This window comes from Budorcas taxicolor, chromosome 22, assembly GCF_023091745.1.
Source record: "Budorcas taxicolor isolate Tak-1 chromosome 22, Takin1.1, whole genome shotgun sequence".
Lineage (NCBI taxonomy): Eukaryota > Metazoa > Chordata > Mammalia > Artiodactyla > Bovidae > Budorcas > Budorcas taxicolor.
The window spans coordinates 4,499,640-4,525,399 of NC_068931.1; the positions used below are offsets into that span (position 1 = coordinate 4,499,640).

General features: G+C 37.1%; 1 protein-coding gene across 1 annotated transcript; it reads right to left on the reverse strand.

The window, feature by feature from the left end:
- Positions 1-1,893: 1,893 nt before the first annotated feature.
- C22H18orf63 (chromosome 22 C18orf63 homolog) lies at positions 1,894-25,760 on the reverse strand. The gene is made up of 12 exons (XM_052660205.1): positions 25,627-25,760; positions 23,608-23,686; positions 20,264-20,320; positions 18,223-18,334; positions 17,472-17,513; positions 15,103-15,179; positions 12,412-12,521; positions 11,420-11,516; positions 11,221-11,306; positions 10,123-10,306; positions 2,138-3,154; positions 1,894-1,947 (listed from the first exon to the last, which is right to left on the reverse strand). The coding sequence occupies exons 1-12, from the start codon at positions 25,758-25,760 to the stop codon at positions 1,894-1,896; spliced, it is 2,049 nt and encodes a 682-aa protein (XP_052516165.1).

The window sequence follows — 25,760 nt, forward strand, 5'->3', positions numbered from 1 at the left end:
TTTTCTTTAAAAATATTCTATGCTTTATCTGTAAGAGAAAACATATTTAGGGTAAAACCAAATGATGTGCTGAATTTGCTTTAAATTAGTATAGTAAAAAAGTGTATCAGTGAGAAATAGATGAAACAGAGTGGCAAAATATTAATAATTCTTGAAGCAGGATGATAGGTACTCAGAAGTTTTTTACATTATTATCTGTATGTTCCGTGGTTGAAAATTTTAACAGTAAAAATAATGAATCCAAGCAAGTTTCAATAAGTTACTGTATAACTGGACATTTTGCAAAGATCTGTACTAGACTAATTATGTAACACTTGTTGTTATAGGGAAAGGTTGGGAACAACTTAAACGTCAATCATCAGGAACAGTCAAGTATAGTATATCCACATGCAATGGAATCCTGTCCAACGACGAAAAAGCCTGTTGAGTGAAGAAAGAGCTTCCACAGCAGCATATGGAGCCTGATTCCATGTTCACAGGAGTGTGTGCATGTCCATCCATTGTTCAGAGTGGTTATCTCTGTAAAGAGGGATTGCAGGTGGTTTTTTATTTTTTACCTTTTCTTGAACCTGTTTTGTATTATTCAAAAATTTTACAGGCATATATATTAATTTTATATTTGGGGGATATTGTTTTCTATAATAATATCCTATGATTTTTCTCATCATGTTATTCTTCCTAGCTGATGGAATGATTATTTAATTGTTAAAAATTGTGTTAGGTCTTATATAATTCAAAGAGGGCTTCCCAGGTGACTCTAGTGATAAAGAACCTGCCTGCCAATGCAGGAAACTCGAGAGATGTGGGTTTGATCTCTGGGTTGGGAAGATCCCCTTGAGGAAGAAATGGCAAGCTACTCCAGTATTCCTGTCTGGGAAATCCCACGGACAGAGCATGGAGGGCTATAGACCATGGAGTCACAAGAGTTGGACAGGACTTAGAGACTAAAGAACAGCAAAATCCAAAGTGGCAAAGTGCAATACTTCTAAAACAATATGAAACCCAGAGTAGATTTCATTATCTTACACAATGGAAATAAAACTTTTTCCTCAACCACCTACTGGTTGTTTAAAGAAAGATATAAAAAACTACATGAAACATAAAATTATAAAATAAATGAAAATAGACTTAATTATCTTTCAGTTAATTCAAATCAGGCTAAAATTCTATTAATTATGGAGAGAAATAGCATTTCGGAGAGAAAATAAGAAAATGCTTTCTAGTTTGTTCACAATAAATTTGAATTGAAAATATTCCAGCAGTTCTACACAGAAAAGTATTTGTGTATATTTTAGTCATATGTTTGTTCTTAGATTAACCAGATGGCAGGACAAAATAAAAGGCTTTTTCCAGATGCATAGTTTTGTGATTTCAGAGCTGTGGACTCAGCATGTTCAGCTAAACCTCACGTTTAACTTTAGCCAGCACTGTAAAATTCTTTGAGTAAACTTGAACTTAATGATTAACTTTGGAAACATCATTTGAAGTTAGTTATCTTGGGTGAGAGTTCAAAAGGTAGGTGCTCTGACAGCTCTGAAATCTTACATCTTGAGGCAGTCTGTTGCTGCAGCGCCCTCCTCTTAGTCTGCTGAGAGCCCAGAACACAGTGGGTGAGAGCCAGCGATGGGACCCCTCTACCTTACCCCTCTGTAGGGCCCTCTTACAACGCACCACAGCTGCTGCGCACAGTCCTTCGTCAAGGGCTGCACTGTCCCCACCATTTACTCTTTCCTAGATTTTAAGGCTTCAAGGAATTAAAGGTAGCTCCTTTGGTACATGAGACGGGGGACCCCGAATCTTGGTGATTCCAATTTGGGTAATGTCATAAAAAAATGACTCAGAAGATATCACCGAAGTTACCTGGTGGATATTTCCTTCTTTCACATCCATGCCCTAAGCTTTAGGAATGAGAGACTTCTTGGGTTTTGATTCGTCCAAGTGATGTCCCTGTAACCAGATTGAAGAATCACTTTTTATTATAGATTAATCGTATATACTTGCAGGTGTGTTAGATACTCTGATTCTCAGTGTGTTTCTAGGAGATCTTTGGCGAATCATTTAAATCTTTACTTAGGGGGTTTAAAAGTGTATCACATGGTGAGTGGCCCCAGATTAAAACTGTGTTTTGGTTTTTTACCTGTTTCCTAGCACGGGACCGTCCACATAGGGCAGTATTGGAGTGAGGCTTCTTTGATGTTTTTGGAGAGTTCTGACATAACTTCTTTTTGGACTTGGGGGCTGCTCTGCTTACTGTTAATTGGTGGTCAGTTACATCAGCTTCTTTAGTTTGGTCAATTGATTGTGGCTGTAGTGGTTGGGAATCTTCCGGATCTGTGTCTGACTCAAAAATATGCGGTCGCCTTTTCCCTTTGAGTGACTCATGGCTTTTCCCTAAAATTTGTGTTATATATCTGCTTGTCAAATTCTCTTTACCATTCACTTGGGAGCCAGCAGCACTTTTTATTACACCTAAATTGCTAGTTGGCATCTGAAATACTGAACTATTAGACAGCTGTTTACTTTCACTTAAACTCGTGATCAATGATTTTCCATTATAAAGGGGATTTTTTGTCATATTTCCATAGGATTCAGTGTTTTTTTCTGGCAGAGATCTACAAGTCTTGAGATTCAGATTTTTAGCTTTCATCTGAATGCTATGATTAGGTCTTTTTTCAGTAGTTGGATCTAAATTCAGTTTATCGTCCGGGATCTCACTAGATTTCAGTGAAAACAACTTAGATTCTGTATTAACACGTTCTTTTCTTCTTGGGTTCTCAGGTGCTAAGATACTTTTGGTCATCTGTAACGGTCGACTTTTGAAAACTGGTATGAATCTAGGGGCAATATTACGTTGGGAGCTAAAGTTTGTGTCTTGAACTTGAGCATTGCGTCTGGTGGGCTTGGGTACTTCCAGCACTTGTGCGGCCTGGTCAGACGGCGGTTTCTTGCTGCTCAGAACAGACTCTGGTTGGAGGCGCAGAGCGGAGGACCCCGAGGGCTTCGGCGGGCTGACCGAGCGCGCCCCCTTGTGGCCCGCAGCTACTGAGCACGGCGGGAAGCTTGGGGCCCCCGCGGGTCTTGTGGAAGGGGCTTGAGCGGGAGAGGACCTGAACCTCTGTTCAGCGGTTAGATTGGGCGGCTTGCCTTTGTTTTCCTGGAAGGATAAACATTAGAAAATATAAAACTGCCCTTAAAGGAAAATAAATAATTTATAAAATATCATCAAGGTAAGAATAGAAAGTAACACTACAATGTATAGAACAGCTAAAGAAAAACAAAAAACAAATGGGCCTTATTGAGGACATGTGTGCGTTTCTTATGATTTGTATCCTACTTTCGATACTATCCATTCAAGATAATGTTTTAAGATGAAGTTGTGTTCCAAACTGTAAAAACTGTACACTTAGCTACTACCGTTGTGTTTCAAACGTGCTCATGCGTCTTTCTCCCTCAGAATGTCTCTCTTCTCTCCGTTTTTTTCCCTTTCAGCTTCCCAAAGATCATTTATCAGTCAGTATTTGTCACCAAAAAAAAAAAAAAAAAAAGAGGACAGTGTAGCGCTTTGGTCTGTTAGTGTGCATATTCACTCTCCCTAAGTAAGTACTAGACTCTTTGAGGGTAGGAAAACCATGCATTACTTATTCTTACATCCTTCACATTCTTAAATCCTCCACACAGTTACTAACAAAACACTTTATTCAAAGAAATTAAAGTAATGGAAGAGGCATTTACACTGGGCCTTTCAGAGTTAAGTATGATATTGACTATAGGGCAGTGACTGTCTTAATCATTTTGTCTTCTCATTGCCTATTAGAGTTCCTGGTACTTGGAAGCGTTTTGGAAATATTTGTCAAACTGACTTGTCAGATATATCAAGGAAAAACAAGTGTTCATAGTCTTCTTAAACAAATTGTGGTAAAAAAATATAAAATATCAAATATACCATTTTAACCATTTTTAAGCACACAATTCAGTGGCATCAAGTATATCCCCCACTGTACTGCTGTGTAATCATCACTATTATTTATAAAAATGCCGAACAGGAACTTCGGAGGCTTTAGGCAGTAACTCTGTTTCCTTCTCTTAGCACTCCTTCTAGGGCCTAGGAATCTAAAATGAACATTTTCTCCTTTGCAGCTAGGGTTCAGGATGTGATTTAAGATCAACCAATTAGATGCACTCATACAATATTTGCAAGAAAGAATCGAGGTAAAGTCATACTTCTGTAGTTTCTGCTGAAAGGTTTACTTATGGATGACTTTGGAATTTTGGTGGCAGACTTAGCAGAAGTCCAAGTGTCCACTCACCAGCTTTGTAGCTGTCTGGAAACAGAGCTTAGGACTGTCACTTTCCGGGTGTGGATAATATTAGGTAAACATACCACATGCACTTCACCACACACCACCAACCTCACCCCACGAGGCTTTCCTCTGTACACAGATGCTACCACGGGGAGAATGATTTCTAAATTTGCATAAAATTCTATCTCAGAAAGATGCTCTGTCAGAAGTGATTAAATCATCTTGAAGTGCCTAGACTGAATATTTTCTGTTTGACGAAAATATGGTTCAAGAATTAAGTTGAAATCAATTACAGAAAATCCAAGAACATTTTTAGACTCTTGGTTTTTATAAACTGTAATAACTGTTAAACAGCATACATTCTACTTGAGATACAAAAAGAAAAACTCAATCTAGGCAGATTTATATAATAGGTTACTTGTATTCTGACATAAAACTCAAACATTTTATAATCTGTATCTGAAACGTTTACATTCACATCCAGTTTTGTCTTCAGAAATATACCTAAATATACCTGAATATTTTCCAGGAATATACCTCTGATGGAAATAATTTCCAGGGGCTTTTTTTGCCCCCTAGCCTGTCAATATATTATTTATGCATTCTTTCAATTTCTAAAATATAGTAAACAGCCCAAAGGGGGAAACCTCTAGGTTTATATTTTAAAAAAATTTTTAAGGCTACAAAAAGGGCTTATGTAAACAGCAGATGAAGTCATAAATAATTCACAGAACTTAAAATACGTAAATTATCAACCAACCAAAGCTTTGTGAAATAATAACCTAAGAGAAAACACATGCTTTACCACATGATGACCACTATTCTGCCAGGTGTCACTGTGGCTTAGGTGACTTTTAACTTCTAGAACTGTATACAATTTATATAACTTTGTACATTAATGTAAAATTACAGAGGGAAACCAAAAGCTTTAACCTATATTTAAATAGATATCTAATAGAGGCCTAGAATTAAGGAAATATTTAAATAAAGCTTGAAGACTAACCAAAATGATGGATCAAATGTGCTTTATCTATTAAAATTTGGTTCTGTGCCTTGCACCACCCGAGAGTTTCTTTAATTAAAGTTGAACCAGGATTCAGTTAAGCTCAGATTTAGCTAGAGGTTTGTAGGAAATAAGAGTCTTGGAAGAAAATGTTAAGTTTAAAAGACATGACAACAAGGAAACCATCATTCAAATGCAAAATTTCGAACATTTTCCAGGGTAAATGATCCATTTTCCCCAGCAAATAATTGGCATAAATAAAAGGGAAAAGAACCACTTGTAAAAGAATGAAACTTTAACACTTTCTAACACCATTCACAAAAATAAACTTAAAAGGGACTAAAGATCTAAACGTAAGACCAGAAACTATAAAACTCCTAGAGGAGAACAAAGGCAAAACACTCTCCGACATAAATCACAGCAGGATCCTCTATGACCCACCTCCCAGAATACTGGAAATAAAAGCAAAAATAAACAAATGGGACCTAATTAAAATTAAAAGCTTCTGCACAACAAAGGAAACTATAAGCAAGGTGAAAAGGCAGCCTTCTGAATGGGAGAAAATAATAGCAATGAAGCAACTGACAAACAACTAATCTCAAAAATATACAAGCAACTCCTGCAGCTCAATTCCAGAAAAATAAACGACCCAATCAAAAAATGGGCCAAAGAACTAAATAGACATTTCTCCAAAGAAGACATACAGATGGCTAACAAACACATGAAAAGATGCTCAACATCACTCATTATCAGAGAAATGCAAATCAAGACCAAAATGAGATAACATTTCACACCAGTCAGAATGGCTGCGATCCAAAAGTCTACAAGCAATAAATGCTGGAGAGGGTGTGGAGAAAAGGGAACCCTCTTACACTGTTGGTGGGAATGCAAACTAGTACAGCCACTATGGAGAACAGTGTGGAGATTCCTTAAAAAATTGCAAATAGAACTGCCTTATGACCCAGCAATCCCACTGCTGGGCATACACACTGAGGAAACCAGAATTGAAAGACACACATGTACCCCAATGTTCATCGCAGCACTGTTTATAATAACCAGGACATGGAAGCAACCTAGATGTCCATCAGCAGATGAATGGATAAGAAAGCTGTGGTACATATACACAATGGAGTATTACTCAGCTATTAAGAAGAATACATTTGAATCAGTTCTAATGAGCTGGATGGAACTGGAGCCGATTATACAGAGTGAAGTAAGCCAGAAAGAAAAACACCAATACAGTATACTACTAACGCATATATATGGAATTTAGAAAGATGGTAACGATAACCCTGTATGTGAGACAGCAAAAGAGACACAGATGTGTAGAACAGTCTTTTGGACTCTGTGGGAGAGGGAGAGGGTGGGATGATTTGGGAGAACGGCACTGAAACATGTATAATATCATATAAGAAATGAATCGCCAGTCCAGGTTTGATACAGGATGCTTGGGGCTGGTGCACTGGGATGACCCAGAGGGATGGTACGGGGAGGGAGGTGGGAGGGGAGTTCAGGACGGGAAACACGTGTATACCCATGGTGGATTCATGTTGATGTATGGCAAAACCAATACAATATTGTAAAGTAATTAGCCTCCAATTAAAATAAATAAATTTAAATTAAAAAAAAAGAAAATCAGTGGGAAGAAATTAAAAAAAAAAAAGGGAAAGGCGTTTGGGATGTTATATAATAAAAGAGATTTAAAAGATGTAACAACCAAATTAAGTGGACCTTGCCTGGATTCTGATTTAAACAAAACCTTTAAAATAAATCTTTGAGATAAATAGAGAATTAGAGTATGACTAGGCTCAGATGGTAATAAATCTGCCTGCAATGTAGGAGACCCGGCTTTGATCCCTTGGTGGGGAAGATCCCCTGGAGAAAGGAATGGCTACCCACTCCAGAATTCTTGCCTGGAGAATCCCATGACAGAGGAGTCCATGGGGTTGCAAAGAGTTGGACATGACTGAGCAACTAAGTACACACACACACACAGGAATTACTGTTAGGTAATTTTTTTAAAAAGCTCTTATCAGAGAAAGACATACATTAATGCTAAAGTCTCTATAAATTAAATAATAGTATATCCTGGATTTGTTTTAAAATATTACAGTTTACCCCACACTCCAAAAAGATGTCAAGGAGTAACCAGATGGTAGGCATGTAAGAGTTCATTATACTACAGTAATTACTTTTATGTATCTTGGAGAATTCTCGTAATTATTTTTTAAAAGCTAATTGGGCTAGGCACTCCTGCTAATTTATGAAACCCTTTTTAAAGTCAGTTGAGTTTTTTCAAGCAGTTTGATCCATTTATTTTTCATTTTTTAAATTTATTCTTCTTAAGTACTGCATGACTCTTAGAGCTAACAAGGTGGTAGCAATAACAGAAACTAACATTTACTGAAGGGTTAAATACAAGCAACTGTTCCAAGGAGGATTATCTAATCTAAAAATAAAAACCACAAAACCCCGTGTAGTCTGGTTCTGGGAAGGAAACAGTGATGTGCTGCATAGAGCTCCTTCCAGGAAGGGGGATCCCTGCTGCCAGGGGTTATCAGCAAACCTCCTTTGGCAGGCAGCCCCTGCAGAGACGGCCTCGGCTATCGACGCCCATCTCACCCTAGAATTTGCCTGTCTCGAGGTGGCCCAAATCTAACAACAGACTGGAAGGGGGTATACAGGCCTGCTATTTTGGCCAATGCAGAACCACTGTGATTGGCAATTTTAGTTCCTGCCTTGGTTTTGACTTCTCCCTTCACCCAGTCTTCCCTTGCTTTCCACAGGTGTTGATTCCAAGGGTGGTTCTCAACAATCATCACACACACTGGACTCTGTCTCAGAGCAGGCTTACTGGAGAGCCCAGTTTGTGATGAGCACTAGCACTATCACTACTGTGGTGCCCCATTTTACAGCTGGGGGAATAGAGGCACAGAGAGACCAATAACTTGTCCAAGATTATACAGGGGCTTCCCTTGTGGCCCAGCTGGTAAAGAATCCGCCTGCAATGTGGGAGACCTGGATTCGACCCCTGGGCTGGGAAGATCCTTTGGAGAAGGAAAAGGCTACCCACTCAAGTATTTTGGCCTAGAGAAATCCATGGACTGTATAGGTCATGGGGTCGCAAAGAGTTGGATATGACTGAGCAACTTTCATTTTCATTTTCAAGATTATATAAGTAATAAGGGGTTCAAACCCAGGCAGCCTGTCTCCAGAGCCTGACCTCTTAACCACAAATCTAAACTTTCCAATTTTAGAACGAAGAATCTGATTCTTCAGGTTTCAGTTTTAATTTTTCAATGTATTTAACTGTGTGGCTTTGGTTGAATTACTTGAATGCTGTGAGCTTCAGTTTTCCTTTCTGCAAAATTGAGAAAACAATTTTTTACCCCAAGAGTCTATTTTACCCCAAGAGTAATTAAATGAGAAAGCATACAGAAGGCGCTCAATAAAACTGAGTAGGAGAAATTCTCATTGTCATTATTCCAATTGTCAGAGGCAATATAAAGATCAGAAATTACATTTAAGTGTTATTTTACATTTAAGAAGCAAATTTTCACAAATACATTGTCTGCATTCACCATTTCCAAAACAGACATGGGCTGGAAATATTAGGTAGTCAATAAATACAGAAACATATTTGATAAAAGTGCATGATGTAATGACATGTCTTCTAAATTCCTCAGATTTCGACTTGGCCAACAACTAAACTCTTTAAAATGTTATGTCAGGCCAAAATTTTAAGATTCATAAAGTTCAAAAAGATGTCAATTGATATTCACCCACCCACACTACCTTCCAGTGAAATGGCCTTGGCTATAGTACCTGATATCTTGCCTGTCATGTTTTTATAGCATTTATATGAGGTGTTGACCCTTAACCCAAGGATACCAGACCCCCATGCTGCCTAGTGACAGATGATGTGATCTGGCTTGAAAACATAAAGCAAAATGTCATGAGGCATACTGTTGGAGCCATAGCAAGTCAACGTACATGAAAGCCTAAGTCATTTGAGCAGTGGAGGCTACAATAAAACAAGGCACTAGTAAGTCAAGAAAGGAGACTCAGCAATATTCTAGTAATCCATATTATATTTCAAACTGCTCAAATTATTCAAACCTTTGTCTTTCCTTCTGATGAAAACATATTATATCTGTCACTTAAAAGAAAGATTCTTGTTGAAAATTTTAAATTAAATTTCCATTTGTTCTTCCAAAGCTTCCCTTTTGATTTTGTTGCCTTTTGACAAAGAAATTGTATCCTATTGAGTGTGAAGACAGGCCATCTTATTCTCTTCATCAGTACTGCTTAAACTGCTTATTATTTTTTTTCATAAATAAGATTTCACTTAGCATATCATCTTACAATAAAAATGTTCTCAAGTTAATTCAATTTCTATCAATTATTCAAAGGCTTTCTCAATCAATTGGACTGGAAAAGACAAAACTTCAAAGAAAACTTGGATTTGTATGAGGCAGATGTTTCCAAATTATCCTGTAATATCATTTATCATTTATTCTTTGATTCTTTGAAGAAACATGTAATGAACATATATTAAGTACCAGGAACTCTGCCTTCTAGGAAGTCACGCTATATTAATCAGAAGAAACAGACCGATAACTACCATAATACCAAGGTAAATACAATAATAATAGGAATGACGGTACAACAAAAACAAATAGCAGCAGGGAAACACCGAACTGAGGGAAAAGACCTAGCACAGTGGGTTAGGCTGTCCATCACTGACGGCAAAGATCCGAGTAATATACGTGCAGAGCACGTCTTAGAGAACTTGGTAGGACATGAAAAGCTACTCACCTGCAAATGCAGTGTGGTTAGTTCTTGTGTGTAGTAGCACGGTTTAGTTGTCATCTTTATGGGAAATCCACATATATGGGGCAGTTTAGATTTTAAATCTGAAAGAAAACTTTTCAACACACCTTCCATATCTACCCTTGGAAAGAACTGTATGGGTTGACTTCTGATGCAACTGAGAGGGTACCTGAACATTGTTAAAGAACAATGGGACATTTTATTGCAGATAGGAGATGGCATTTTTTTTTAACTGATGTAAAAAGGTCTGAAAATTGTAACTGCTAAAAAGGTACAAATAACTAAATCCTAATTACTTTAAATTTTAACTTTCACAATAAAAACAACTCACAGTAGTACCCTTATTACTATATGGCTCTCGCCACAGACTGGCAAACTAAGCTATCCAAAAAATGATTTATAAAAAAGACATTATGATCTTCATAGATTATAAACGTAAATATTCACAGTAAACAATAAACAGGTTGCATCTCCAAGAACAGTAAAAATTCAGCACAGAGAAACACCACATATGAATTGCATTCAAGGTCTGAACGTGGTTCTTTGAGCAAAGCAGTTAACTTCTTCTGATATAAAACATTCTGAAGACTTAGAATAATGTCTTGGCATCTAATGAAGGGGAATAATTGATAGCTGTTAACTTCAACTTTATATTAAGATTTGGGTTAGGAAATATAAAATACAGAAAGAGAACACTAGGCTCCTCTCTTCCTTTTAGAGACCAGCTGGTCAGAATGCAAAGAAACAAAAATGATGCTACCAGTGCTAATTAAGATGGGAGAGTTTCACCTAAGCACTTGTGCTCTGTGTGTAGACTTTTAAAAATAACACCAAGAAAAATATTTTCTCAAATCAATGAGGTGCATTAAGTGCAATTTAAATCCTCTAAACTTTGCCTGTGAAATTATTCTCCAAAAAAGAAATTTTCACTGACATTCTTTCAATTCCACCCTTTCAATAGTGTCCAATATGCCACCGGAGGGAGCCCTTGGCTAAGGAGAATCCTATACAATTATTTTGTTCCTTTCTACTAGGAGTCATGCCTGGATCCTGGGGTGGGCAGAGAGCATCTGTAAAGGATATGTGAAGAGCCTTTCTCCTATCATTTTGAAGTAGACGCAGCAGTATATTTCAGTAGTTCCAAGGTCTTCTGGAAGCTTATAGCCATACTAAAAATTAAGAACAAAGTTGAAATTCTCTTGAGTGAAAGCTAAACTTAAGGTTAAATTACAAGAAGCAAAATTAAATAGCTACTAATTTAATATATATTTCTATTCCTTACCAGGCCATCCCAGTGCATCTGGAAATCTTCATATGAGTGAAAAGGACAGTCAGGGGGTATGGTGTGAAGAATACTTATCATTCGTCCCATTTTCATACTACGAAAAATACAGTTGGTAAAATATTATGAGCCAGTGCTTAGACACGGAGCTTCCCAGGTGGCACTGGTGTAAAGAAACCAGCTGCCAAAGCAAGAGATATATGAGAACTGGTTTCGACCCCTGGGTTGGTTTAAGTCAACTATGTGATTTGGAAAGCATTCAAAAATTTTAGCAACTATCAACACATAAGTAATAAGCTACTCATTTGCTCCCAGTTCTAAATTAACATTGTATTAAATTCTTAACAAAGAAATGTTAGGAAAAACAAAGTTGAACTGATGCAAACAATATGCCAGTTACAAACACAAAACAATGACTAATAAATACAGTGTTGCCACACAGAGGTATGCCTGGTAATTTTAGACTTTAGGGAAAAGTTTGTTTAGAGTTGAATGAATCGGAAGCAAATCTATGTTCCCTATCTACCTCTTCTCTGCTTCAGTGACCAAGTTATAATGCAGATGCCACTACTTAAATTTCTAATCTGGTTAAAATTTCATGCTAATAGTCATCTTTATGTTAATAACAAGTCATTCTTTCCCTTGAAGATAGTATAAACTTATAACTTAGCTCATATCAAATGATAATGAATCATTAATTATATGTACATATTTATAAGGTTCTATTGATGCTATATATAGTTGTATATCTAGAAATTTTACTGTTTTAAAATGAGGTCTAATAAATATACAAATGTGTAATAAAATTATTTTAGTAATTTGATGGCTTCTGCAAGTATGGCAATATTGTTTCAATATCTTTTTAGAGTTATAATTCAGTTTTCAAAATTCACAAAAATGGTTTATACTTTGCACATATCAATGTTAAAGCAAAATAAGAGAAAACTACTATATCCCAAACCCACCCTAGATATGACAAACTGAAATCTCACCTTGGCAAAACATAGCACCAGTTGCTTAAAATGGACTGTTCCTCAATAACAGCATTCTGGTTAGTTTCAAAACTCTTTATAATACTCTGAGAAATATCAAATTCTCTTAGCTTTTGATAGAAATAAGAATTTAATGCATAAGTCCTCCAAAGAGTTTGGCAAACAAAAGGAAACATTTAAAAACACAGATTAAAAACAAAGATTTATCACACATACACCATCAGTTAAGAAACAGTTTCAAAGCCTGTTACACTGAATCATGTATGACCACTTTACACAAGGTAATCAGTGTTTCAGCTCACCCCTGTTTCTCCTCTACACAGTTTATCAAATATTTCATACTTTCCCTCTTATTGTCCAAAGCCAAACTCCTATTTTGTACTTATTTGAACTGGCTTTCAGTTTCTTTAATTATGTTAAGTGGGAGCTGAATCTCTGTCCAAAGGAAGATATTTACATTCGGTCAGAATAGCTTCTTAATTAAATTTTAAACAGATTTTTTTAAGCGGAGGACGAGGATGTGTTAGGGAGTTACGCCTTCCTCTGGTCTTCTGGAGGCAAGCGGGCAGAGCCAGCACCTGCACTCTCCTTTTGAATCCCTTCTCCAGGATCTGGAGTGCTGTTTTCTGTGTCCTCAGGTGCCCTGTCTGGCAACTACTCGCCACTTACAGTCTCCTCACTCTGGGTAGTGTGGGCCATTTTCTTATAGCGAGGCAGAGGTTGGAGAGACCTCAAGTGAGGTGCAAAATAAAATATTAAAGGGTGGAGGACACTGTGTTTAGAGAGAACGTTTCACATCTCTCGCTCTTATTCATTCATCTTCAGGGAAACAACATTCTAACTCTACTGCCTGCTGCTTCTCAATGAACTCCAGCTGACCCAGCCAATTTTCCAATTCCTGGACAAGCCATCAGCATTCTAACAAGGCCCTGGCTTAAAGCACTGCCCCCACACTGATTTATCTGCATTCTGCCGATACAAACCTTACAGGCCTAGATCTAGACCCTTTTCCTCCACATCCAATGACTAACTGTGCTCTGAATTTCCACTGCGTTTCTGAGATTAATGGAGATACTAGAAATATACGTGGTGAGGCATAGTGTGGAGGTTTTAGTGGGTGAAAGATCACAGTGGGTTTGGAGCTTTAGGGAGGTTCCTTGTCAGTACAAGATATTCACATTATGCCACTGTCTCTGTGACAGAGAAGAACCAACCTGAAATATATGTGATAGCCCATTCTCAAGCCCTGTCTCCCAGGCCTGACCTTGAAAGGTATAACACTTTTCATTCATATAGAGTTAGAAAGTTCTGGCAACTTTGTCTTGTTGGAGGTTTATAGGAAGATCGTGACTTGACTGACATGGACAGCTGCAAGAACAAAGGATTCGGGCACCAAGGGGTTTGTAACAACTAGCCACACCTGCTCCCTCTTCAGTATAAAAGCAACCTGAGCTGAAACTTGGTAAGATGGTTCTTTGGAACGCTAGTCCACCATGCTCTCCATCTGCTGACGAGTCTTTGCCCAAACACCTCGTGCTTCAATCTACTGGCCCGCCATGCAGGAGCAGTAAGAGCATGGACTCAGCAGCAACTCCAACTACTCATATTCAGGTCAGCTTTCCTACTGGCTTACATAACTCTTGAGGGCCAGAACAGAGATCCTATTCACTTCTGACTTGTCTATTGCCTTAACATAACAAGTAATCAAGAAGCTATAGAGCAATGAATGGAGCAGCGTCTGGGCTGGTCTCTGAAGAACAGAGTGTGTAGCGCCTCAAGGGGCACTCTAAGCAAAGAAGAGTCCTCTGTCCTGTGCCTGGGCTTTCTTAGTGTGGCCACTGTCGATCATTTGGGCTGGAAAACTCTTGGTGGGGATGGGAGCGGAGGTGCTCCGGCGTGCTCTAGAACATTCAGCGGCATCCTGGCCCCTATCCACTTAATGCCAGTAGCAACACACCCTCCCACCTAGTGATAGCCAAGTTTTCTGCAGATGTTACAGATGTCTCACAGGGAACAAATCACTCATTTCACCCTCCACCTCTCTCTGTTGAGAACCACTGTCACAGAAGAAGAAAAATAACACTCACTGAGTTACCATTAATGTGAAAGTTTCTATACGGGGTGCTATGAGAATAAGCAAAATAGAAGACATGTCCTTCTACTAAGAAGGCAAGAAGTGTTAGGTGTAAAAAAAAAAAAGATGAAAAAAACTATAATAATGCCAATGTGGGTTTATTATTAATATTTTAGTATGAGCTGAAATAGCACTTTTAATATTTGGAGGTGAAAAAAAGGCAAAGAGCAGGTGCTGAGGCAAGGCAGCGTTGTGGAGTCTTGAATACTACCTAAAAAGATTTTTGAGCAAAGGAATAACATAAGTAGATCAGTGTTAAACTGACAGAATGATGTTTTCTTTGGTAAACAGATTTAAGACAATATCAATATATCAAGTATTTAATAATATGGATTTATGGATTTTGATAATAAAAAATTTATCATCACTCTTATTAAAAACTAAAACCTCCTAGCATATCAGCTGTCATCTCTGGGGTCACACAGAGTTGGACATGACTGAAGTGACTTAGCAGCAGCAGAAGCAGTAGCAGCATATCAGTAATGATAATAAATTTATTAATTATATAGTAATAAAAATACATTAATTATATATTAAGAAATGAAAATACGTGGTACCTGAGGCGGTGGCAGTCTGATTGTGTGAGCTTCTATGCTTAGACAAACTTGAGTTGATGTTACATTGATATCTAACACTGAAAATAAAATTATTAACCATGAACTTTCTGGAATTATTACTCCAGCCTAACAAATTAAGTATTTTAGTAACATAAGAAATCAACTCAATTTATTCAAGTTAGAAATTCAGTTAAGAATTGATTTTTTTCACACATGGTAAAATTCAAATAGTCACCTTATATGGTGAATATATTATATTATTTGATGGTCTACAGATGAGACATCTAAAAAAAGATAAACGCACAGAACAGTACATATGTGGGTATAATGTGTAGGGCACAGTTACAATGAGAAAAAAGACATCCCACAGTCGAGAGGAAAACTCAGCAGACACCTCCTAGAAGCCTGATATTTATTATATGTGAAAAATGAAGACTCTTCTTAAATTAGAATAAGTACCATCCCATGTTTTTGACTTACTAACAAATGTCCTCAAATATACTGGCAGATATATTTCAAATCTTTCAGAGCCCCAAGGCATCTATCTTGCTTTCTCGTAATTAAAATATTGAAGGCAAAAGGAGAAGAGGGCTGCAGAGCGTGAGATGGTTAGATAGCATCATCGACTAATGGACATAAATCTGAGCAAACTCCAGGAGATAGTGAAGGAAAAGGAAGGCTGGTGTGCTGCAGTCCATGGGGTTGCAAAGAATCGGACCTGATTTAGTGACTCCACAACAACATCTAAGTCAGATAGTGCTACCTGAAATAAAGCATGCTGGGGCTTCTGGTGTACTGGTAATGTTCATTTCTTGATCTGAGAACTGGTTATAAGGATATTATTAGTTTGTGAAAATCCAATGAGCTATACATCTACAGTTTGTAAGTTTTGCTATAGAATATTATATTCAATAAAACTAAAAGAAAAAGTTCTAACACGAGTGAGGAGTGCTCTCCAACAGCTGAGTCTCCCAATAGTGTTTGGGGACAAGTAAAAGAACTCATTCATCCAGAGCTGAAGCACGGCGACTGCCACTGCCCAACTTACACACAAACCCAGAGCAAGAGGGGCAAACGGGCTTCAGCTTGAAAGCCAACTCAGATGGAACAGTCTGTGGATTACATGCAGATTTAAGGCTATGGTCAAATGCTGGTGAAAACCACCATGATTGACAATGTCTATTTGGCTCAGGATTCCCCTCTATCTGCCATCTCTGGACTACTGATAGGAATCTGTCTACCTGCAATAGAGCCACGCGTCTCAATGAAAGAGTTAGATTAGACCAATCTGTGTCTCTTTCAGTTCAGTTCAGCCGCTCAGTCATGTCCGACTCTTTGCAACCCCATGAACTGCAGTATGCCAGGCCTCCCTGTCCATTACCAACTCCCAGAGTTCACTCAGATGAGTCGGTGATGCCATCCAGCCATCTCAACCTCTGTCGTCCCCTTCTCCTCCTGCCCCCAATCCCTCCCAGCATCAGAGTCTTTTCCAATGAGTCAACTCTTCGCATGAGGTGGCCAAAGTACTGGAGTTTCAGCTTTAGCATCATTCCCTCCAAAGAAATCCCAGGGCTGATCTCCTTCAGAATGGACTGGTTGGATCTCCTTGCAGTCCAAGGGACCTTTAAGAGTCTTCTCCAACACCACAGTTCAAAAGCGTCAATTCTTTGGTGCTCAGCTTTCTTCACAGTCCAACTCTCACATCCATATATGACCACTGGAAAAACCATAGCCTTGACTAGATGGACCTTTGTTGGCAAAGTAATGTCTCTGCTTTTGAATATGCTATCTAGGTTGGTCATAACTTTCCTTCCAAGGAGTAAGCGTCTTTTAATTTCATGGCTGCAGTCACCATCTGCAGTGATTTTAGAGCCCAAAAAATTAAAGTTGACATGGTTTCCACTGTTTCCCCATCTATTTCCCATGAAGTGATGGGACAGATGCCGTGATCTTAGTTTTCTGAATGTTGAGCTTTAATCTTTTTTAAAAAACAAGAATCATGTACTCATAAAAAAAAAAAAACCAAAGCTTTTACTTACAACAGTACTAAAGAATTCTTGTAATGTGGTTCTAGAGACTATATATTATAAATACCTACAAAATTAAACTATTATTTAGTTATAATTTTAACTAGAGAAATTTAAAATGCACCTTTTATTTCAACTAAGAAAAGTGAATTTTTTTCTCATGAAGAATATATATTTTTGAATCAGAAGTGATTTCCTGAGTGAAACTGTTATTATAACAGTATCTGATTAACTTTTGATACAAGCTAATCATCAAGATTTTAATAACCCAACAATCTATAACACTTTTTAAACAACTATTTTATTAATGTTTTATCTATTAACTTTTATATTTTTACTTACCAACAGCACTTTGCTTTCCCATCTGAGAAAGAAATTCTCTTCCTTAAAAAATTCATAGGATATACCATATTATTAAAACTCATAAATCATGCTTAATATAACTTCCTTATGCAAAGTTATCAAAGCTGCAGAAAATGCTTTACAATGCAGTTTTATACAAATGAATATATGATGATAGTTCAGAGAAAAAAATTTAACACTCAAAAATATCTCTTATATTAAAAAGACAGAAATACTCAATTCTTCCTGCAAATATTTTTTCTTGGTGTAAAATATTTAGAAAATAGATCACAACACAAAATTGAGAATAGACTTTTGGTTCCAACAACACTAATAATTTGTGTTTATTACAGTGCTCCATAACTTATATTTATTCCTTTTTAAACATCAAGTATTCTATAATAAAACCACTTTTTTCCTTAGAAACACTAGGAGACCTCCTCTCGATATAATCGCAAAGGAAGGAGAGGATACTTTTGTTGATGGGGCCTTGCTTAAGAATGTTTGGTTGGGGCTATGCTTTAAAAACCATTCCCTGTGGATACATGTATAATATATGTATGGCTGAATGTTTTTACTGTTCACCTTGAACTATCACAACATTGTTAATCAGCTATGCCCTAAAACAAAATAAAAAATTTTTTTTGAAAAAAATTCCCTAAAAACAATATATTTTGAAATTAAAAACAGACGTACATAATAGAAGTAATCTGGTTCAGAAAGCCCTAACGATTGAAAGAGATAAAGTCACCTTGTATCAAGAGATGGCCAGCTTTATTCCAGGCTGGAGCAAGTCTAGCCGTGAGTGAATATGAAAGGCAGTTTTGAAGAATTACAGGAATTACTTGTTGTGGAGCCTCCACCTAAAAATATTAAAGCACAAAATATGGGCAAGTTCACAGTAATTGTTATACTATCCTAGAAACTCAGAGAAAATGTCTGTGTGCTTAGATCGCCTCCCAACAAAACTGGGCTATCCTGGGTAGAAGTTACAGCCATCACTCCAGCTAATCCTATCTGGTTCTGAAGTTAAAGAAGTGTTAAAATATATTCACATTGACACTATGACTGTAATGGCCAAATGCTACCAGTTTATCCTGCCTCAATAAGCCTAAATCTTTGGAGCTCATGTGCTACAACCTTACTCTTTACTTTGTACTCTGCTCTGCACAAAGGAAGCTGGCCAGAACTATGTTCTAACATGTTTCATTACTGTTCACTCTAGTCCAATATCGAAAAAGTTAAACGTTTACATGAGCACACATGGAACCAGCAGTTTGTATGTGTTTGTACCAGATATAGTGCAACAGGTATCTCTACTTGCACACAATTTTCAAAGGTCAGAATATTCACTTATGACCAATGGGATCCAGACACATTGTCCCACTTGAAATAATTAAAACACTGGGTAAGTTAAATGAAACAATGTTTTACAACACACAGGCCATCAAGCAACAGAAAAAGACAAACCCCTAGGAGTTGGGAAACTCATGAGACCCCAGCATATTGATTAAAGAGGCTTTCCAGGCTGCAATGCAGGGAGGGGGAATCCTGGAAGAGGCAGCAGGCTCCCTGGGTTGAATGGACGGAACTGAGAATCCATGGAGGCCACAGTAGCTAGAGTTTGGAGGGCAGAGTATTGAGAAAAGAGAGCTGCACAGAGAGAAAATTCTGAGATCAGCGGAGTCCCTCCTTGAGTATTTCAGTTGCATATGTAATAGCATATTCACATGAGCAAACACTCTTGCAAATGCAGCTCAGATGAAAACATGATGAAAACTTTTGCCTTTGTTAGCAACACAAAAGTGAGAGAGCCAAGAACTATCACCCAATAAATAAAAAGGAGGAAATTGTTTTTCTATGTTAAGATTCCCAAGGGCAAGAAGTTTATCAGGTCCCCAGCTTTATCTCCAGAAACAAGCAAAGTGCTCAGTATATCATAGATGTCCAATAACTATCTGCTGTGATTATTACTCATGTACAAAGTATCCGGATAAAGACAATTTGAGCATAATTGTGCAGGCTCAACACAGGTGAGAAGAACACTGCTTTCCCACAGATGGTATATGATGGCTAAAATCAGCTTTCGGGTTATTCAGGTATTTCTCAGGGAACTGCAAAGCATCTCTGGGTTGAGACCTCATCATTCTCCTAGATCTTAAAGCATTTCATCTTGAAGATGACCAAAAACCTCATCATTCCAAACTCCACTAGATCTAGGAACAGAGGCCAGCAGTGATACCTGGACAGGCTGCTAGAATAACCAAGGATACAGTGCCTCAGACACCCATGCAGAGACATGATGGGAGCTCTAGCAAAGTCTCGGCAGCCTGAGTATTGAGACATGAGAGGTGCTCTACTTCAAGTATTCATTTCTTTTTTTCTTTGCTAAGATCCAGACACTCATCACCATCGGGAATACAATCCATATTTTTTTGTTCCATTACTTATTAGCTATATGATTGTGGACAATTTTTTTTTTTTTACCTCTCTGGGTTTCAGTTTCTTTATCTGTAAACATGGGATATTCACTTCTTGGAAAATAGAGATGACAAATGAAGTTATGTCACATAAAATGCCTGCAGTAAAGTACCCAACAAAATTAAGCCTCTTCCCCCTTTCTCTATTAAATGTGCCCAAAAAAATTGTACTGAGAGAAAATATTAGTTTTTTCACATGCATAGAAACAACTTATGACAAAGATATTCCAGTTTTTGTTTACTGACAAAATAAGTTGAATATACAAAATCAATAAAACAATATCTGGAATTATTATCCTTTTAAAAACTTACCTTAGCTTCATATTTTTCCAGATAAGCATTAAGTTTTCCAGCTTTATAAAATGTTATCTATTAAAAAGAAATCCATATTTATAAAAATGACTTATTAAATAATGCACTACATAAAGAATTTAAACATTTATACAGCAGAACACAGCAGAGGACCATCATCCTAACAGTTCCTATGCTCTTTCACTTTCACTTTCATGCACTGGAGAAGGAAATGGCCATCTACTCCAGTGTTCTTGCCTGGAGAATCCCAGGGACGGGGAAGCCTGGTGGGCTGCCGTCTATAGGGTCACACAGAATCAGACACGACTGAAGCGACTTAGCAGCAGCAGCAGTAGAGAAAGAAGCAAGTGATAATCATTCTCTTCCTGAAATATTGGGTTGACCAAAAAGCTCCTTTGGTTTTTGAGCAAAACTAAAAGACACGTATTTCATTTTCACCAATAACTTTATTGAACAGTGTATTCATCATTTTGTTCTGCTACCTTCTGCCGTTTTCTAGGCAACTTCGTAATTCCATCCTCCCGAAACTTTTTATCTTTTTGAGCAAAGAACTATTCCAGGTACCTTTTACAGTCTTCCAGGAAATTGATATTTTTTTCCATTAAGAGAACTTTGTAAACAAAAAGAAATCTTAAAGTCCAGTTTCTGGTGTGTATGGCAGACGAATCAGAATTTCCCAGCCAAGCTGTAGCAGCTTTTGCCTGGACATCAAAGAAACATGCGGTCTTGTATTATCCTGATGTAGATTACACCTTTTCTGTTGACTAATTTCAGACACTTTTTGTCGAGTGCTGCTTTTAGTTAGTCTAATTGGGAGCAGCTTGTTGGAATGAATCATTTGATTTTCTGGAAGGGGCTCATAATGGAGAACTCCATTCCAATCCCACCCCCCCACCCATATACACAACATCACCTTCTTTGAATAAAGACCAGGCTTAGTTGTGGTTGGTGGTGGTTCATTTCATTTGTCCCACAGTCTCTTTAGTCCCACCTTATTGTATAGTATCGATTTTTCATCCCTCATAACAATTTGTTTTAAAAACAGAAGCTTTTCATTATGTTTAAGTAGAGAACTGCATGTAGAAATACAGTCAAGGTTTTTTTGGCTTAACTTATGTGGAATATAAACACCAAAGTGATTAACATAACCAAGCTGGTGCAACTGATTTTCAGTGCTTGATTTGGATATTTTGAGTATGTCAGCTATCTCCCACATGGTATAACATTGATTGTTCTCAATTAATGTCTCGATTTGATCACTATCAACTTCAACTGATCTATCTGGCCATGGAGCATTGTCCAGCGAGAAATCTCCAGCATGAAACTTTGTAACCCACTTGATATGTTCAGTCAATCATAGCACCTTCTCCATACACCGCACAGATCTTTTTGCTGTTTCAGCTGCTTTTTACCTTTCTGGTATAGTGTTAGTCGCTCAGTCACGTCCGACTCTTTATGACCCCGTGAACTGCGGCCCACTAGGCTCCTCTGTCCATGGGATTCTCCAGGCAAGAATACTGGAGTGGGTTGCCTTCCTTCTCCAGGGAATCTTCCCGACCCAGGGATTGAACCTGTGTCTCCTGCATTGCAGGAAGATTCTTTACCATCTGAGACACCAGGGAAGCCCACCTTTCTCATATAATAAAGTATAATTTACTGAAAGTGTTGCTTTTTTCTTGCATCTTCAATATTAAAATGGCTACACAAAAATGTATCAATTTCGATTTTAAAAAATGCACATTGATATGACAGCTGTCACAATTAAGTCTAACGACTGTTTCAAATGAAGTTAAAGACAATGAAGTGCTATAAGTGTCGTCTTACAGAAGAAACCAAATGAGCTTTCTGGGAAACCCAACAGAATCTATGGGTACATTTCTAAGTGAGGAAAGCCTTTCTGGAAATGACCTGAATCCAGAAACCATATAAAGGAAAAGGCCAGTAACTTTCATGTTATAAATATTTAATACTTTTCTTATTAAACAATTATTTCTTAGACATGAATAAGGAAAATAGACACAAGTGGAAGATCAAGAGAAAGTTCAAAACATATTTTTATATAGTGACTTTCTTCTTCTTCTTGCTAAGATTAGGATACTCTTTTCCTAAGTTTTTCAGGTAGAAAAGAATAGAGAGACATTACTGTCTACTTGTTCACTAACATCTTGTCTTTCTTAAAAACCATATTAAGAAAGAGAAGATAAAAAATAGATATAAACCTAAAACCTAGAGAAAAATAAAAAAAACTAAAGATTTTGAACTATCTATCAGCATTGTTAATAAATATTAATTTCTGGGAAATTAAAATATCAGATTAAGGGCTATATACAGCACCAGAAAATATATTTCTTGTTCTAATTTTACTAAGTAAGAAAAACATTGTAATGAAATTTCCAAAATAAAAAAACATGTTGGCCCAAGTTCTTTAAACACAACTGGAGATCTATTGGAACAAGGAACTTCTTTTATATTAAATGTAATTCTAAAGAATAAAATAAAAAAGGATTAAGTCTGTGCTATCTTAAAAACTATGCTAACATTTTATTCATTGATAATCTTTATTTTTTTATTATTATTTTTTATTTTACAATACTGTATTGGTTTTGCCATATATCAACATGAATCCGCCACAGGTGTACACGTGTTTCCAATCCTGAACCCCCCACCCACCTCCCTCCCCATACCATCTCTCTGGTCATCCCAGTGCACCAGCCCCAAGCATCCTGTATCCTGCATCGAACCTAGACTGGTGATTCATTTCTTATATGATATTATACATGTTTCGGTGCCATTCTCCCAAATCATCCCACCCTCTCCCTCTGCCACAGAGTCCAAAAGACTGTTCTATACATCTGTGTCTCTTTTACTGTCTTGCATACAGGGTTATCGTTACCATCTTTCTAAATTCCATATATATGTGTTAGTATACTGTATCGGTGTTTTTCTTTCTGGCTTACTTCACTCTGTATAATCGGCTCCAGTTTCATCCACCTCATTAGAACTGATTCAAATGTATTCTTTTTAATGGCTGAGTAATACTCCATTGCATATATGTACCACAGCTTTCTTATCCATTCATCTGCTGATGGACATCTAGGTTGCTTAATCTTTATTTTAACATCAACAACAGAGAAAACTAAATATGAATTCAGAGCCACAAAAATGGATCTTAAACATGAGGTATATCAAAGTTAAAGTCTGTTAATGTTTTGATCAACCTACAACACAATGTAATTAGTCCTCATAAACTGTCTTCAGTTTGAGTTATAATACCCAAATTAATGCTTATCAATATTGTTCTAAATGATTATAAATGATACTGTATAAAATGTTACAATACTAACCGCCATCACCACCCAAATTTGGGTAAATATGCCAGGTACAGGTGATGTAAGGATATCTTGGTGCAAAAACAGCAACTTCCTGTGGAGATGAAATGTATTAATTTTAAAGCAGAGTGCCCACCCTCTGTTTTCATTGTATCAGGATGTTTAGAAATTGCTAGTTCCAATGAAAAGTTTAAGCTCTTCTAGGCAGGGACTGTATTATAGATTTCTGTATGTCTCTCCACACTTAGCATGGTACCTTGAATACTGTAAGCAATTAGCCAAGATTTGAATTGAGAGAACTATAAAGTTTTAGATATGATATTAATATAAAAACTTGTCTGCACATCTGTTTCCTAACCCTTTCATCTGTAAACTAAAATTTCTCTTTTAAAACTTCATTTCTATTTTAAGTATAGACTTGAAAAAGTCTAAGCACTATGAAGACTTCAGCTCTTCTAACTCCTATTTCTTCCATTTTCCTTTTCTTCTTTTTTTAAAGTGGTGGTCAGAAGCACAGCGTAGTTATCAACTACTTCAGTGTCAGAACTATTGACTAGATTCTTTTCCTTCAAAAAGGAAATTCTTTGAAGGAAAATGAAGTGGGTAGTGGTTTTAGTTTAGTATTCAAAAGACAAATGAACTTATAGCAACAATCATTACAATTCAAATTACCATCAATAATTTTACTAGAAAAGATGGGAAAAACACAAAAGGGAATAGATGTAGAAATACAAAAAATTTCAAAATTATTAATCATCAGGGAAACAAATTTTAAAGGCTAGGAGTGCATGTGTGTGTGGGGTTATGTCAAAACGTGAGATGGGTCAACGTGTTTCTGCTAGGCTCATCTTTGTTGGAACTGTGGTGCAGCAGGCTTATTTTTTTTTTTTAAATGTTTATGTATTTGTCCATGCCAGGTCTTAACTGAGGCACACAGGATCTTTTAGTTGCAGTGTGAACTTAGCTGTAGCATGTAAGATCTAGTTCCCCAACGGGGGATCGAACTGGGCCCCCTGCCCAAGGAGCACAGAGTCTTAGCTACTGGATCACCAGGGACATCCCCAGGACGTGCTTGTACAAGATGTGCCTTTGTCTGACACAACCACGTCTTTGTCCTTCTGTTCTAGCCTCTTTGTCAGTTATTGGGGCGATGAGTCAAAGCACCCCTCTCTACGGGCAAGACCACCTTCAATATGAGAGTGAATGGCAGAAAATCTCTCTTAAGGTTTTCTACTTATTTGCTTCCCTAAGGGGTCACAAGTAAATGCTCAGTGGGTATCAAATTATACCTTAGCAGGAAGCGTACAGATTCCTGGATGTACTGGAGTGGGAAAATACACAGTGGTCAGAAGACAAGTTTTATAAATAAGAGCAAAATGGAGGACACCCAAGAGTATTTTACTTCTGACTCCTAGCCATCTTATAAGTGTTTGCTCCTCTCTAAGAAATTCAATTAGAGCTATAATCTTGTTATGTATTCTAAGAGTTCTTCCTTGAGTGTCTCAAACAATTTAAGGGACTAATACATGGTGGGTCTTCAGTGTTATACTTTGGGCGTCAACTTCTAGAAGTGTTTTTCAAAGACTATCTTAGGTTAGAAATTTCAAGATAATTCTTGGAGAAATACTCCTACATCAATCTGAAAATCTAAAAATTATGTTTACAGTATCTCCTGAAGTACTTCATAAACAGTAGGTACTTCATAAATAGTTATTAATGACTATCTCCCAAAACTTAGGAGTAAGTTTTGACTTAATCCATTGATTTAATTCATCAATGTCTATAAAATTTTTAAATTAAAATAACACACAAGAATATATCACAACAGTGATATATTCTATCTGAAGTACTTTAAGTCCTCCCTTAAATGTAATTCAATACACTTGTTCAGAACAATACTGAATTCCTTTATTCTAAAACTGTATAAACAGATTTAGCAAATGAGTATCTTGCTTTAAAGGAGATACTATTAAAACAGCTCTTACAGATGTAAAAAGTTTAGAAAGTGTTAGTTGCAAGACTGCGTTTTTTTACCTGCATATCTTCATTTGTCTACTCCTAATCTCAGTGTCTGCCACTCTGTTACTCAATATTATCTTGACAGCACAGAGTTTGTGTAAATCAGGAAGTGTGATGAAGAACAGTGACTGCTGCTTAGAATCATTCAT